The 17,149-nt window shown below is 42.2% G+C and overlaps 2 protein-coding genes across 6 annotated transcripts; one reads left to right on the top strand and one right to left on the bottom strand.

Annotated features, from left to right (window-relative positions):
* Positions 1–1,573: 1,573 nt before the first annotated feature.
* On the bottom strand, positions 1,574–5,074 carry tmem81 (transmembrane protein 81). Of its 3 annotated transcripts, XM_046397421.1 has the most exons (7): positions 4,838–4,856; positions 4,340–4,455; positions 3,966–4,213; positions 3,719–3,864; positions 2,973–3,088; positions 1,917–2,101; positions 1,574–1,758 (listed from the first exon to the last, which is right to left on the bottom strand). In XM_046397421.1, exons 3-7 carry the CDS (start codon positions 4,191–4,193, stop codon positions 1,654–1,656), a joined length of 780 nt encoding a protein of 259 aa, XP_046253377.1. In that variant the 5' UTR covers positions 4,194–4,213; positions 4,340–4,455; positions 4,838–4,856; the 3' UTR covers positions 1,574–1,653. The 3 variants fall into 3 exon arrangements, with proteins under 3 accessions (XP_046253377.1, XP_046253379.1, XP_046253378.1); XM_046397423.1 differs by lacking the exons at positions 4,340–4,455; positions 4,838–4,856 and adding an exon at positions 4,982–5,074; XM_046397422.1 differs by lacking the exon at positions 4,340–4,455 and having other exon boundaries at positions 4,785–4,925.
* Positions 5,075–6,098: 1,024 nt separating this feature from the next.
* LOC124063609 (ras-related protein Rab-7L1-like) lies at positions 6,099–10,880 on the top strand. Of its 3 annotated transcripts, XR_006844124.1 has the most exons (6): positions 6,099–6,427; positions 7,946–8,017; positions 8,092–8,273; positions 8,815–8,936; positions 9,910–10,072; positions 10,450–10,583. XR_006844124.1 is itself a non-coding variant. In XM_046397424.1 (5 exons), exons 1-5 carry the CDS (start codon positions 6,310–6,312, stop codon positions 10,577–10,579), a joined length of 624 nt encoding a protein of 207 aa, XP_046253380.1. In that variant the 5' UTR covers positions 6,099–6,309; the 3' UTR covers positions 10,580–10,880. The 3 variants fall into 3 exon arrangements, 2 of the variants coding, with proteins under 2 accessions (XP_046253380.1, XP_046253381.1); XM_046397424.1 differs by lacking the exon at positions 9,910–10,072 and having other exon boundaries at positions 10,450–10,880; XM_046397425.1 differs by lacking the exons at positions 8,815–8,936; positions 9,910–10,072 and having other exon boundaries at positions 10,450–10,880.
* The last annotated feature ends 6,269 nt before the right edge of the window (positions 10,881–17,149 follow it).

Here is a 17,149-nt window from a genome sequence, read left to right as displayed (position 1 = left end):
ATGAAGTCCACATGTTACTGATGTGACTTGTCCTAAAATGTTAATCTCTATTCAGGTTCCTTAGATCAGCAACACCACATTCAATCACAGCTTAACACTAACATTTCACATCACTTTGAATGGGTCATTATGATGATTATTACCTATTTTCAACCATTAATATGCATTTGAAGTGTTTCTGTGACCGCGAATTGCACATCTGTAATTTTAGTCACATGAAGTCCACACTTTGGTGGCTAATGATTGTCTTTTTCCAAGATAAAACCGCACATTTTAGATTAGTCTTTTACTGTGCCCAAAGCGCACCTGTGCAGTAATCATGTTGTTTACTCAGCATGTTGATGTACCACACCTGTTGGGCGGATGGATTCATTAACACGGTGTTTAACATATAAACGAGAGGTACGCAGTGACGAAGAACTAAACTGCCTCTTCATGTTTCATCCACCCGCTCATCCATCCAACAGATCTGCGATGAGCATTAACTCTTGTTGGGGTGGTTTTTCTCTTTCTCCCTCTAAAGTCCAAAGTCCCATGATGCAGTGCAATCACGACCAACATGTTCATACCAAATCCAACCCATACTGGACTAACACTGCCATCTCCTGGCACAGATGTAGATAACACCTCACAAGCTCACTGACACTGACTAAACAACTCCACTGAGTTTCTCCTGAAGCTCGACTAACGTCTCTGTAAGCCCTGGTCCACCTGCACAGGTGTTCTCACTTATTTTCTTGAGTAGACTTTCTCTCTTATGAGTATGAGTAAAAATTATGACAATACCCTTTTATACGTAGGATAGTAGAAGCATGAATCAGCATAAAATGGACCTTAAAATTATACCACAGTACTAAGCAGTGACAGTGTGACAGTCAAACACAGGACCCTGAATTCAGTCATCGTTCATTTTATAATTCACACCTATTTCTTCCTACTGTGACATGTTAAAATGTCTCCTGTGACAAAAGGTCCATCCTGTGCTCCTCTTCCTCAGCATCCATGTTTGTTCAAAACGTCCTGCTCTCTCAGCCTCCTGAGATGGCAGCAATGATGTTTTATTAGCCAGGCTCCATTTAATAAAAAAGAGGAGGACAAATGTAAGTTCTGTCAAATTACTGATACAACAAAAGGATCATGTTCATGGATGGAAACGAGCTTCTAGTGGTGTCCCTGTGGCTGCAGTGTCCCTGGTTATGTGGACGCTGGGCACAAATGGGAACCTTTGTTGCATCTTTCTCTTTCTCCTTCTGTCATCTCTGAGCTTTAATAAAGACACAAACCTGCTGGTGAAAAATAAAACGGTCCCTAAACCTGTGATAACTTATAACTTCTTTTTTTAAACAAACATGGATCAGCTTTTAAGTCAATCAGACAAACTCATTAGCAATCAGATTTTTATTTACACACCCAACAACGGTAACATTTTCATTCATTTGGAGGCATGTTTGTGTCCACCTCTTTTAGCTCTGCTTTTGGTCTCCACCAACTCCTCTTTCTTTAAAAGCAGTTTGTCTGGCTGCTGTACGGTAGGCTTTTGACATTTTCTCAGGAAGAAAGTCACAGGAAACTGTTTCTTTTGGCTGAAAACTGAGAACATACTTGTTTATTAAGGGTGATGTCTTTTTCACATCTCTACAATTGTTTTGGGGGTTAGCAAAGATGTAAATCTGTCAACATTCTCCTCTTGGCTGCCCAGTAGAGGCCCAGCAGGATCAGTCCAGCCCCGGCGCCTGCCAGGCTCAGACTGATCAGCACCTGCAAACACATACTGCTGATGAGGAGGATTTTTATTTTGGCGTCGCCCATGAAAATAACATTCAGTGAATTTAATTCCATTTCATGATTATTGCTTTTAATCTGTCTGGTGCACAGCAAAGATTCATTAAAAGTAAAAAATCACTGATAAACCGTACTGTGTAAAGAACAGCCATCCTGTGGTCCTGCTGGTCTGACACGGTCTGGTTTCCAGTGTAGTCCCACTGGGCCAAAGAGCTTTCATAGTCCAGATTGAGAACGCCAACAGACAAGACCCGAATCCCCCAGTAAACCCTCTTCACCCTGCGAAAGGTGGCATCCTGCACGTCACAGCGATAAGTACCTGAAGATGACATGATTAATGCAATGTGTTTTTTTCCATTCATCGGGTGACCAGCAGGAGGCGTGTTTGTCTGTTCATCAGCACAAATCCACGGCTCAACTTTCAGTGACAACTTTAAAGGTACATTTTATGGTTTGTTTTTTGGTTTTTGATATTGCCAAGTTCGTGTATATGTGGGCGAATCACTGGAATTTCATGGTTAAGTTCATGTATTCTGTACTGTTTGATTGACATAGTAAATGTATTTGGTTACTAATTTTAAATAAGATGGTAATGCTGTAAATGTATCATATTTGTGGTCAAAAGCATATTTTTTTTGCGTATTTTACTTTACGTTCAGTGTAAGAACCAATGAGATTTGAGCTAAAGGTCAAAGGTTATCGGGAAGTGGAGGGGAAAGAGAGAGAAGACGAGGTGAGTTGCATGAGTTTGCGTTAGCTTAAGATACTTGATTTATAATTTAGAAACACAGGACTGTAAATTACATTAAGAGTAGTTTGTTTAAAGGAGGAGTTGATGTAAAGTACACAGACAAAGTAAACAGACACTTAAAGGTAAACTTTACTGTGCATAAACAAGAAATATAAATGCCATTACAGCAAAGGGGTGCAACATTCAGTTACCAAATTCACGTACTGGAGCAATCCTGTGTGCAAGCTCCCCAGCGAGTGGAGTTTATTTTGAAGGTCGACAGATTTTACAACCATGTTTGGAGGAACAAAACCAGGTATTTTAATGCAAAACCTGATCTTTTCCTCACCCTAACCAAGTGTTTTCAAGCAATGGACCTAACTAGACCTAAAGCGGAGCCTTTTCATGACATAAGACTGATGACTGAAAGGCAAAGAAACACAACATTAACTGTGTTTACCTGCGTCCTCCTCCCTGACGGGGTCCAGAACCACTCGGTCCATCAGAGGAGCTTCCCACTGAGCAAACAGGGAGTCATCAGAGCTGATGACTCCTCGAGCGTAACGCCATGACACCCTGAGACACAAAAGAAAGCATCACAGTGAACAGTTTCAGGTTGTTCTGCCCGGGGAGGGAATGAACTGTTTGAGACGGAACATCCAACCCTGACAGAATCAGTGTCACTGATTGTTTCATTTACAGGTTTTAAATGGGACAAAGCGACCTTTCAAAAGCTGCAAAAACAGATTTATCATCGGTCCAGCATCATTCTCATAGGATTGTGGGTAACTTTGGGCAAGGATACGTCTTTAGACAATCTCTGAACAAAGGATTTCATCTTTAGAATTTGACTTTCTTGACTCTGAGATGTGCCACTTAGTTCAGTGTTTGTTCAATCACAGCCAGCAACACTGATGGATGTGCTTTACTAGTCGTAACTATAGAAACACCCAGCAGTGATGTCACAGGTTGACAGGGCACACCTGTACATGCAGGTGTGCTCATGCAGTTTTCCAGCAGCCTTTCAGTTGTTGTGGTTCTTGTGTTGTACTAAATCTTTCATTAATATTTTTTGTGAAAAAATGCTTATTTTTAGGGAAATTTACCTTGTGTCATAATTCATAACCTAACTCTGGTTCTGGGAACAGAGCCGAGCCGAGCCGAGCCGACCTGGAGCTGGCCCGGATCACTCCTGAACCTCCTCACCTCCAGGAGAATCTCCCCATCGCCTCCATGACTTCTCCCAGGCAGTCGATCTCCACCTTCTGCCCTGAAGTCACAGTCAAGGTCCTGAGTCCACACTGCCATGACTCCAGACATTTCACCTTCCGGACACGACACTCCCCCGACACCTACGATCGGTGCATTTCCACATACAGATGAGGAAGATTATTCGGTTGTGTCCTGTCCTACATTTTCCAGTCATTTAGTGTCTAAGACGTCTCTGCAATACCTCTGCTCCATCTTTACTTCTCACACCTTCTTCCAGCGCTGTCTCACTGTCTTTCAGTAAACACAGGGTCTGAGTTTTCATGCCCAGCCCACAGGTGGCGCTGCAAGGTGAGCTGTCAACAACGACCTCCACCGGCACTTTAGCTGCCTCCTCCAGGTCAGCTGAGGTCAGAGGATGGAAGAGGAGGAAGAGGAGGAGCAGGTGGATCCTGGCAGTCATATGTTGCATTTCGATGTTTGATGGTAAATCTGCAGGAAATAAAAAGTTTTCTCAAAGTTTCATAGTAAAACATTGTTGACAAAAATTTAGTTTTGCAATTAAATTGTGGCCGTTATTCTAGTTTTCAGAACATGAGCCTGCACAACATACAGCACCTTATCTGATACTTCACAGCCTGAGTGTGTAAAGGCCCAGTTGAAGCTGTTGAATATATTTTGAATTGAATGCTGCGTCATGGAAACTGGAGTTCTTGGCTGCAGGATCCTTCATCCTGTGTGTCAGAATTATGAACAATAACACACGTTTCTCTCCACTGTGTCAAAAATCACAACAGATGGGAAAAAATGCTGTGCTGTATGTTCTCATCGTTAACACTGCGAAGATAGCTGAGAAGCTTTGATTATCTTTGTGATTTTACTCAAGATCTGATGAAGATAACAGAGATGAAATGATGTGACAACGCAGAATTTCAAAAAGATCCAAAAAATGCTGAAAATTAATTAGAAAGAAAATGTGGAATAAACGTTTCTATTTGGAGCTCCCTTCACGGTCTTAAATCAATAGAACCTAAAAGTATCAAGTCGGTTTACTTACACTTACATTAAACATGTAAGTCAGTTTCTGGACTTAAAATCATAACTGAAGGCACTAACAGTTGGGAAACTGGAGAAACTGGTCGGGTTGTGATGGACACATTAGACTCCTTGTGGATCCGAGCTGTGATTCTCCAGAGTCCGCGTCGTCAAACAGCACAGAGCAGTTGGCTTAATTCACGTTTATGATGAGTGAAAACGAACCTGTCGCACCTTTGTGATGATGTTGCAGTTCCCAACTTGACCACCAGGTGTCAGACAAACACCACAGAAGAAGCACAAAGCGTAAGTCAGTAGTTGCTTTCACTTTGGTTCAGTCGCCCTGTGAATTTAGAAACAAATGAACCAGATTTTCTTTTTGAGTGTCAAATATTCTGCGGTCAGCTAACTGGCTAAAATAAATGTACGAATAATATAAACTGAAAATCGACATTTTTTTACAGTGGCTGTTTTTAATAAAGATAAACACTGATTTTAAAGATAAAAAACACTGTGGTATTTATTCTTTTTTGAATGCACATCCCTATCTTATCCGTACATGCTTTGCACCATCTATATCCTGTTTGCTGCTGTAACACTGTAAATTCCCAGTTATGGGACTAATAAAGGATTATCTTATCTTTGTGTTAATGTATTAACAATTAGATGGGTTTTTCACGAAGAGCTAAACCCTGAGAGGTTCTGCCACTGATGCTGGGAGCAGGACCGAGACACAAAGTCACAAAGGTGACTCTGCACCAGTGGGGGACTGGGACATGTCCAGGAGCCAGAAACGGTGGCTTAGTTGGTAGAAAAGTCACCACATCTCTTTCTGTGTGTGTCTCAGGGGAATGAGGTGCAGGAGGTGGCAAAAGAGGTGTGATGGAGGAAAGGTGGAGGTGAAGAGGGAAAAAAAGAAGAAAAGTTGCACAGCTCCTAAGCATATGGAATCATAGGAGGGACGAGAGGAAAAGGCTAATGAAAAATAAAGAGATAAATACAAAAATGATATTTACATAAACATACAGAAATAAATTCACAACTAAATGGGAAAATAAATGAATTGTTTTTCTTTCATATTTTGACGGTCACTCGCCTACTCTGTAACTGATTTCTCTCTTTATTTCCATATTTATTGTCTTGTCTATTGTTCTTTTACAGAAATATTCTTTATTTTATGCCACTCCTGTGGCTGTACAGGCCACAGAAAACACATTCAGTTAGGAGCACCGTGAACATCGCACGTAATGGACCATAGCGGCTGCTTCTGTGACTTCCCGTTGGGCACAGTTTGATGTGATCTGTAATGTATTACATACTGCAAACAAAGTGAGAGCAACAGATTCATCGACTGTTTCAACTTCCTGTTGCATGAGGGTGTGACCAGAGGCGCTGAACTATTCATGGTGTCAGGCAACTTCCTTCTCGAAAGCAAAACTCCACGACAGCGTTGAGTTGCACAAGGAGAGAAACAGTCAGCAGGTGCATGACGTTTCCTGACTTGATGTTTGAACCTTGAGCCTCTGGCGCATGCTGTGCGCCACGGGAGCGCAATGACGGAGCACCTGCTGAAAATCCTGGTTGTTGGTGACGGAAATGTTGGGAAATCCTCCTTCGTGCGTCGCTATGTCAACGGGCAGTTCAGCAAGACGTACAAGATGACAGTGGGAGGTACGTCTGCTTTAGTTTGTCGGCGTTCTGTGGCTTCAGTGTTACGTTGTGACAGCACTGTGCCTGAGGTCTGGTTGGCTTAAGGCGCAAAAGCACTTGGTTTGGGTTAGGAGAAGATCACACCTTGTCACAACTAAACATCTCCTGACATCAAAATGTTCTCTTTTCATACCGTAATCACATCTACAAAACGTTCCAGCACTCACTGAAATGACCTGGTGTGTTGGTCTGCTCGGCAGCCATTTTGACCAGGTGTGAGGAGGCCAAGGTGGCAGGCACCTTTTGTGGGGGGCAGCCGTGGCCTTGTGACAGGAGCGTCGCCAGTTAGAACTCTGGCAGGAAAAATTTGGGTACTGTGGTGTGGTTGATCAATGCCCCGCCCCCCCACCCCCATTGGTTGGCTGATGTGTCCTTGAGCAAGGCACTTAAACCTCCCAATATGCACCTGAAATGGCAGCCCAGTGCTCCTGTGTGTTTCCCTGCATGTTGCATGTGTGTGTTCAGTCAGTGAAATGCAGAACGCTGAGAAGAATTTCGGTGTATGTAAAATGTACTGACAATAAAGGTTTGAAGTTTAAGTTTCACTTCCTGATGGGAAACTGGATCATATAAATGGCCTCTAAAAGCGATGACACAGAAATGTACGAAGCTCTTTTCATTTGATAATAATGTTTTCAGCGTGATGTGTTGAGTATTTTTGTCTAGATTTTTGTGCCCAGCTCTGTTTCAGGTCTCGCTTACGTAAAGGATCAGTTCACCCAAAACTTTAAATTCAGTCATTATCTGGTCACCTTCATGTCAGTGGAAAGTCAGGTGAAAGTCAGGTTTCTTCACCTACAAAATATTTCTGTTTCCCTTAATCAACTGAACAATCTGGAAATTTGGTTAAAAACAACCAAATAAAACATAAAATGGTTTAAATGATTTTTAAAACCACATTGCACAATGCAGCCATCTTGCACAAGAACTTTGCACTGCTCTTTTCATTTGCACTACTCTGCCATTTGCACAATACCACTGAAACCATTTGCACAATACCGCTGTAAATAATGTTGTCATCCCTGACATTGTTTATATATTTTTTATTTTGGTAGTTCTTATATTTCTTATACTTATATTTATATAGTGCTGTTTTATATTTATAGTAGTTACTATTGGTTATTGGGCTTATACCGGGACCAGGGAAACTAATTTCGTTCCACCTCATGTGTCCACATGTGTGAAATGATAATAAAGCTCCTTGAATCCTTCAATCCTCACAATGACTTGATACGATGTTATTTACACCCTTTTTAAGCTGATTAATCTTGACTGAAGCCACAAGCTGAAAGTGTTCAGTGTTTCACTGAAAGTGAAAGTGCACAAATGTAAATGTCCTGCTAAACGAGAGCCACAAAATCTGCTTGCTTGTGAAGCTTCGAAGACTTGAGTGGATGAATTTTCACTAGATTTGGATGAGCTGTTCCTTCAACTTGACTTCTTCTCCATCTCTGGTATATATTTTGTTTATTTTCCCAGTGGACTTTTCTGTGAAGGTGCTGCAGTGGTCGGATACAGAAAAAGTCAGGCTGCAGCTTTGGGACATCGCAGGTACAAAACGTTTTTCAGCCGATGTATTGATGAACACTGCTGTGGCAGCTGTGAACGTTGTGTCCTTTCTGCAGGCCAGGAGCGTTTCATTTCCATGACAAGGATCTATTATAAAGGCGCTGTGGGCTGCGTCGTGATGTTTGACGTCACCAGCTCGTCCAGCTTCCTCAGCTGTCGCCACTGGAAACGGGACCTGGACAAGAAGGCCCTGCTGCCTAATGGAGACCCGATCCCCTGCATCCTGCTGGCCAACAAGGTGATTCAGTGCATTTGCTGCGTCTGATGAATGTTTTATCATGAAACCTTTCTGGCTCACTATTAATAAATCAACAATGTGCCAGTCTTCCTCTCTGTATTTTGAGACATTTCAAATGAATAATAACTAAATGCTCCAACAAATATTTTTGTCCCTCTGTATTTCTATGAATATCTTTAAATTCATAAATCGTAACCTGCACAAAAGGATGGAATCAGTTCGGCCAAAGCTGACCATTTTATTGGAGTCCTTTTTGGACATACAGAAATATCACTTTAATGAAAATATCTCAATCAGCTGTAGCTCTTTAATTTGCTCATTAATAAAAATATGACAGCAGTGTATCGTTATTGTGATCTCTGAGGTTTAAGAGCTTTGTGTTGACACAGATCAAGCTATTCCTTATCAGACATATCACAGATGGATGACCCCAAATGGAACGGGTTTCACTGTAAATAAACCAGTACAAACCTCTCACCTTACAACAGCAACACCACGTCTTCCTGTCGCTCTCTCTCTCTGTCTGTCTGTCGCTCTGCAGTGTGACCTGCCTCAGCGGGTCGTATCAGCGGACAGCATCGACAGGTTCAGTCACGCCAATGGCTTCGCTACATGGATGGAGACCTCGGTCAAAGAAAACAAGAGCATTGACGAGGCGATGAGGTGACTCGAGAGGAGATGTTCAGATAGGAAAGTGCTAATGCAACAGGAAGCAAAGAAACTTTAATGAAACTGTGTGCTTGATAATGTGTTGGGAGGCCAGAACTCATCCTGTAGGTCACCACCCAAAGGTCCTGATCCAAAGGTCTTCAGATGTAAAATCACAACCAAAAACAAGGATGCACAGCTGATGGTTTCCTCAAAGCTTAATGCTGGCGTGTGGGCTGCTCGTTGACGAAGGCGTGAACTCGAGCCTCGATCGGCCTGAGAATCAGCTCCATCTCATAGCACTTGGGTCACTAAGTGTGACTCCAACTGCTAGGCATGCCAGATTTAGACTGCTGATGGGTTTAGCAGTTTTGGCTACAGGGTTAACGTTATGTATGTACATAGTCCAGTTATTTAGAGTGGTGACTGAGTTCAAATGTTGGCCTGTCTGATTTCTTGTGTAATGAGTGTATGTAACGGTTATTGCACCGTTATGAAGGATGTAACTCATCTCTGCGTTGTGTATTTTTTTAGTGAAAGACGACTCAGTGAATTTGGTTCAACTCGCCATTTATTGACCATGTCCTGGGAACACAGGAGCAAAAATGTCTCACAGGCAGGACTGTAACAAACTCCGCGACGAACATACACACATGGACAGCATGGAGCAAACTGGCAACAGTAATCAATAAAATATATATAAATAATGATAATGTGTACCTGGGAACACAGGAGCAAAAATGTCTCACAGGCAGGACTGTAACAAACTCCACGACGAACATACACTGAAATATACACACTAAGATTAGCCATTATTGTAGCATTTAAGCTAGCGACTTTCCTGTAATTGAGTGCACTTTAAATAAATATATGAAAGTGAAATGTAATGTTTACAGAATAGTTACTGTCGCATTTGAGAAAATGCCAAGCCATACAATTACTATATAAATTTACAGTGTAGAATAATAAAAGTTCGTCCTTTTATTAGCAGAGCTTACTACGACATGACACCACATGGACAGCATGGAGCAAACTGGCAGCAGTAGTGGGGTGTCCCTTGCCAAGTTTGCAGGGGCTCAACAGGTGCACCAATCCATACTGTCCGTGGGGAACCAACAACTGCCACCCACAGCCACAACAATATTCCAATGGCAAGTGGAACAACAATAACGCCAAAGGAAGTTATTACCCTGTTACATGTAGATGGCCAGCAAAGAGAAATTCTCCATACTGATTATCTGCCTATGCATTTGAGGTGGTATATACACATGTATCTTGGCTCACGAGGCTCACCATAGGTTTCTTCAAAACTTTGGCTAAAGTCTTGACAGATCGCACACATGTAAACTGAGGGACAACAACGGGAGTAAAACTTACCATACAGAGTGACGCAGACGATGCTGAAGGTCGGCAAAAGCGTCAAAGTAGGCTGAGAGGCCAGCGAGGAAACAAGAGGACAAGCGATGATGGACGCAGGCTGCTGTCCCCACTGTCCATTTCACTAAGTAAACCTATTTTTTGTTTTCAGGGTGTTGGTGCAGACGATTTTACCGCTTCAGTCCAGTCTGGACCCCCTTCAACCCCAACTGCTCAGACCACACGATGGCGTCTTGAGGTCTGATCAGGACTCAGAGCTCAGAGGACAAAGCTGCTGTTGAAGCACTGCCTTCATCAAGCAGGGGACAAGCAAATGCTGCCAGGACCTGCTCATCAGTGGTTTGAGTTGCCACTGAGTAAGGTATTAGAACCTCAAGTGTTCAGCGAGGCTGTCTGCTGATAGACGAGGACAGAAGATGCACCAGGACGCTGCTGGTGGAGGCGTCCTACATGGTGGGCAATTTCTTTATGTATATAGTGTAATTACGCCAAACCATAAGAATGTCAAAGGTTTATTTTCACTGAAATTATGTAAAGCATCAACTTTTACATTATGGAAAATACAGACCTTCCATTCGTTCATTTGCTGTGTCTGGTATACTTTCAACTATTTGCATAATTATAAAAACATTTTACAAACTTACAGATTTTCATATTCTGTCAGTATGAGTAAATGTCATTTTGGTCAGTATTTTCCCAGAAGAAGAGACTGAGATTTGCCACAGTAGTTTGATGAGGTACAGAAGATGAAGTGGATGGTTAGCTGGTCTCTGTGAAGTGTAGACCTCACAGAGACCAGTCAGTGCAGCTTCAACGAGCTGGCAGACTGCTGTCATTTGGGAGTCAGAGAGGGGAATGAAAAGAAACATATGGAGCAGGGGAAGGTGCGTGTGCGGTTATTAAATGGTGGAAGGCGTTTTGTGAGAACGTGTGAGAACGAGGCGTGTAGTGTGCTCACAACAGCCGCCAAACCACGTCCTGAGTCAGTCAGACACATGGTGTGTGTGTGTGAGATGAAGGCACATGGATGTGCATGTGCCTCTGAGACATCAATTTCAATTCAGTTTCAATTCAGTTTATTTATATTGCGCCAATTCACAACAAAAGTTGTCTCATGACACTTTCCAATTAGAGCAGGTCTAGACCATCCACCCATTCATTTTCTGTACCGCGTATCCGTCAGGGTCCCGGGGGGGGGCAGTCCTTTGTGGAGGTGAAAATTATACTGATCTCAAAAAGCAATGTAAAACATCATCTTCATTTGCTGCAATAAATTCCCTCTTGAAAGTTTTCTTTTACTGGTATCGTCAGTGCAGCCAACACATTATATGGACAAAAGTATTGGGAGACCTGACTATTACACCAATGGGCACTTTACTATATAACAGCTTCCACTCTTCTGTGAAGGCTTTCCACAACATGTTGGAGTGTTTCTGTGGGAATTTGTGCCCATTCATGCAGTAGAGCATTTGTGAGGTCACACACTGATGTTGGACCAAAAGGCCTGGCTCACAATCTCCGTTCCAGTTCATCCCAAAGGTGTTGGATGGGGTTGAGGTCAGGGCTCTGTGTGGGCCAGTCAAGTTCTTCCACACCAAACTCATCCAATAGTTGCTCATCTTGTGTACTGCTACTGTGTACTCATAGCAACAAATTTGTTCTTCAGTGGTCAGTATTCTGCTGTGGTATTCATCAAGTTCAAGTGAACGCCTACGTACATGTGTGTTTGAGAAGATTCTGTTTCACTACTCCAGTGTGTGTGTGTGTGTGTGTGTGTGTGTGCGTGTGTGTGTGTGTGAGGGTTTTTCTGTCTCTGTAGGCGGAGTTTTCTATTCTTATCAGTGAGTTGGAGGAAGGCAGGATCTCTTGGCTCCTCCACACACTCCACAGTCCTGGAGAGCCCTCAGCGAAGTGACCGGATGTTAGACAGATGGACTTTTTGTCACCCTGGCCATTTGTCAGGATTTGTCAGGAACTGATATAATTTGCAGCTCACAGTGTATCACTGGGCTACAAGGACACTTCAGCAGGACTCCTTAGCTGTAATGGAGAGATAATTTTGTGAGCTTTTACAACCCAGAAGCTTCTGTCACATTTCATGTTGCCAGACGTGTTGATGAGTTCTTGCTTGGCCTGCATGTTTCATACCAAAATATGAGCTCTGTTGGTTTGGTTGCTCGTTCCCACTCATTTATACTGATAAATGGTGTGGTTTTCATTGTTTTCACCCAGCTGATCACTGTGTCCTCAGCACCATCGCTCGGGGGGGGCAGTCTTTGGAAATCAGTGTTTAACTCAAACACTCAAATCTGACAGTTAAACCAAAGAAACCACAGAGGGTGGGATTAAATGTTCGCTACTTCACTACATCAAATATCTATTTAGAGCTTCATTTCTTTACGCACTCAGCATGACGGATAATGACAATGCAGTCTGGCTCAGTGCTTACCAACTGTGACGTTTGGAGGCAACAGCGTGGGAGGCCTCCCACCAGCTCGTGTGGGCTCGCTGACTGAGTGCCCTCTCATATCAAAGCTGTTGCTCTGAATGAGAAAGCCAGAGACAGAAGGAACTGTTCCTCCCGGGCACAACCTGCTAACACCTCTTTAGGACAGTCAGTCATGTGGTGCTTCGTTTTTTGTTTGATATTTATTATGTTTTGATGGATTCTACTGACACAAACCTGATCCCATACTGGCTGACATCTGGCATGAAAGTGACAAGTACAGATTTCAGACACAAAACAATTATTTAGTGTCTGATCTGTCAGTGGCTGGTAGGTTTTCACATTTTAAAAAGTTAATTTCTCACCTTGTTCCATGTGCAGACGTGACGTACAACAATTCAGATAAGGAATCTGCTGATTCTGCAGAAGTAACGTCAAATCTGCACGAGGCCTTGAGAGGAGACGTCACGAGCAGACTGAATGATGAACAGTCTTACGTCGCTAGCACGCAATGACAGCCAGTGTAGGAAGGCTTACTTTGGAGATTGTTTGTGCCGGAGTTCAACCAACCTTGACCATCTGCTGATAGTCAGAGGCAGTCAGACAGAGAGCAAGAGGAGACTGAAGGAAGAAAAAGGGCCCTGAGAAACTCAAACACTGTCCAGTCAAACAGCCAGCCGGCTAAGGTAGGCAGGACGGCCACAACGCACGCTAAATGTTAGTTATGAAACACACACACACACACACAATGCAAGCAATAGCCTACCTAGCATCTAGTAGGTCACCATAAAAATATCCAGGCTGGATATCCACCTGGTAGTGACCATAACTTACCCAACTTGCAACTTAGTTACAGTATATAGACAAAAGTATTGGGGCACATTTCTTTATTATTGAACCCAGGAAGAATTCATGAACTGGAACGGAGATTGTGAGCCAGGCCTTTTGGTCCAACATCAGTGTGTGACCTCACAAACACAACAGCTGTCTGTGTGTTTACAATGAGACGTCATTAAAGTCCCTGTTGGTGCGATGATCAGGTGTCCCAATACTCCTGTTTACAGAGATTTACCTTCTCCTCCTGTTCTTCTGTATATTTTTATAGTTTATTTACAGTTTTATGTACAATAAACATATAATATTGTTATAGATTCCTACAATAAAAAAACAAAACAACAAGGGCCTCTCTGAACACAGATTACACACATGTTGAAGGGCCCTGCTCTCTCTATGGCCCCCAGCCCACAGGCCCCACTGCCTGCACTGTTCACATTTACAGCTCATACAAACATAACCAGGTTAAAATAACCTGAGAATACTCTTTCTCTGACTAAATGACTGATTTAGAGCCTGATCCTCCAGAAAGAAGCAGAATTTTTACTTAAGGAGTATTGTATTGTAATAACCAATTGTCACTTTTTACTAATTATTAGTAATTAATTATAATTATCACTGCACGTTAAAGATGTGACGTACGACAATTCAGAGGAGGAATCTGCTGATTCTGCAGAAGTAACACAAATCTGCATGAGGCCTTGAGAGGAGACGTCAGCACAGCGGCAGCACCTGCAGTGAGTCGCTATGTGAGTTGTGGTGTTTCACTACTGACCCTCGTGGATGAAATCAGGCAAACAGACAGCTGCATCATCATCATCATCAATATGGCTGATTGTGATAGGGACGAAGCAGACGTGTTATCTGGAGCATCTGCAGGTGGACGCTCATGAAGGTCACATGACTCAAAGCTTATCTTCCTGATGAAAGTGAAACAGTGCAGAGGTGAAGGTGTGCTGTTGAGAGTTCTTCCAAACCAGCTTTTGATTTTGATCTCTTTGTGTGATTTGTTATTCTAAAATACTCCATTTGATTGATTTCTTTGGCTCCATCGGTGCTTATGTTCTCCATAAGGTTCAAACTTTTTGTTGTACAAAGTGACGCTGGCCTACAGTGACAGCAGATGTGGGAACTCATTGTGGGGACTGTTTGTGACCATCTGCTGATACAGAGCCACAGAGTCAGGAAAAGTCAGACAGACAGCAAGAGGAGACAGAAGGAGGAAAAAGGCCTGAGAGACACATAGATACCGTCCAGTCCAGAGTGCAACCAAACATTATGACCAGTGACACGGCTTTAAAATGCAAACACAAGGCGCTAAATGGTTTGATCACCTGTGTTGCCCCTCTTCTCCACCCAAGCTTTGAGTATCGAGCTGGTAATTCTGACTGAAGTCCTGAAAATGTTCGTCAGGACGGCCCAGGAAAACTTCAGCTCCCAGAGAAAGATGTGGACATATCGTGGAGTAGCTCAACTGATCAGTCCAGGCACTGATTTATGCTCACGTCATGATCCACCTGCTGACCATTTGCACTGTTTACCTCACCTACTTGACCTACTTCCACTCTGTACTACCTCACTTTTGTACCACCTCCACAACCATACTTATTTTACTTATCTTATTTTATTTTGTTTTACCTTATTCTATTTTATTTTATCTTATTCTACTATTATATGTTACTTGTTCTTAAGTTCTATGTTTGCACCAATCACCAAGACAAATTCCTAGTAATGCGAAACCTCTTCACTTACATGGCAATAAAGACGATTCTGATTCTGATTCTGAAAAACACAAATTTTGATTTCAGTTTAAAGAAAAAAAATCATATAATCATAATCACTTATGTGATTTTTTATTGCACTGAAAGGCGGGGGCATTGTAACAACAAATGAACCTCACCTGACCGGTGTTGCTCATGGTCCAGCTGCTGACAACTGAACATTTTTTTATATTTTTGTTGGACAACTACTGAAACATGTAACTGAACTATTTTTGAAAACAGAGACAAATGATGGCACAACATCAAAGCTTCATGAAGACATTTATTCCATGTCAGGATGCATGGGCAGTGGAGAAAGTGAGGGACAGACTGAGAGGACTGGGTTTGCAGGGAAAAACAGGAACGAATACAGCGAACAGAGAAAGTCTGCGACAGCAGCAGAGAGACGGAAGGAGACAGCAAGTGAAAGCAAATAAATGAGCGATGCCAGGAGCAAATGATGGTGGAGCTATCAACCTGCCATTACTCCACCTGGTAGATCTTACACTTACCTAATCATCAGTATGTCACTAAGGCTGTGATTCCAACACTCACATATTCCCATTTCACAAGCCATAAAAATGTGTTGAAATTATCTTTGGATAGTTTATATAATTTTGTATAATTTAGTATAATTCTGTTTTCCTGCTGTTTAAGACATCACCTGTTGTGTTTATATGTTGGAAGGATAATAATGTACATAAGGTGGTCAGAGCATATAGTGTATGTCATGTCAATCTGACACAACCATCTATCTATCTGTCTGTCTATCTGTCTGTCTATCTATCTGTCTATCTATCTGTATGTCTATCTATCTATATATCTATCCATCTGTCTGTCTATCTGTCTATCTATCTTTCTATCTATCTATCTATCTATCTATCTATCTATCTGTCTGTCTGTCTATCTGTCTATCTATCTTTCTATCTGTCTATCTTTCTATCTATCTATCTGTCTGTCTATGTGTCTGTGTCCAAATTCCAGACAGATATGAAGATCACTGATTGTAAAAGGTTTGCAACATATTTACATACACGATTCTAGACTTCAGACTAACTCCTGGAATACTTATTTAAATTTGCGATTTATTTTTTATATACGTTTGTAAAATAATCTACAGTTATAGAATAACGAGAACGCAGCTCGTCGTGTCGTTTTGTCAATACATCTTCACATGTGTGTGTTCGCTCTGTAATTTCACTCTGTGTTTTAGTCGGTTTCTTCACTTAAAGGAAGCAGAAACCGGAACGGCGCCACTGACCAGGGATGGAGCGCGGTTTGATGGACTCATCCTCCATCGGCTGCTAATCACAACTGCGGCTACCACTTGCTGTTGTGTGAATGGACTTCCGCATTTCCATGCCTCTTAAACGTGACCCGGCATCTTAGAAATGATGTCAGACCGACCAATGGGAACCCTGGAATGGTAGCACGTCGCGATTCACGTTTGACAGGGCTAGTGATGCGTTTACTAAAGTGGGAAATAAGACAATACAAAATTTTCGGTATTATATTATGGTTCATTTAGGCTCTCTGGGGAAAAACACAACCAATCAAAGTTCTACTCAGACTTTTCCAAGCCCTTTGCCTTTTCTTCTGTTATAACTGTTATCGTAAAAATGATAGCCACAAAATGTTTTTTTTTTTAATTAACACGACGGACAGAACAGAATGAACGGATCTTCTCGCTTTTAATTGAAATCATCCCTGAAATACTATAACACGTAGTTGTGTTGCTGTATTTGCAGTAACTGTCAATCCATAACCTTAGTAACTGCCCTGGCGTGAGGACGCTTTCAATAAATCGGCTC

Source organism: Scatophagus argus, chromosome 8 (genome assembly GCF_020382885.2).
Source record: "Scatophagus argus isolate fScaArg1 chromosome 8, fScaArg1.pri, whole genome shotgun sequence".
Taxonomy (NCBI): domain Eukaryota; kingdom Metazoa; phylum Chordata; class Actinopteri; family Scatophagidae; genus Scatophagus; species Scatophagus argus.
The sequence above is the reverse complement of the archived record's forward strand: the minus strand, read 5'-3'. Positions and strand labels throughout refer to the sequence as shown.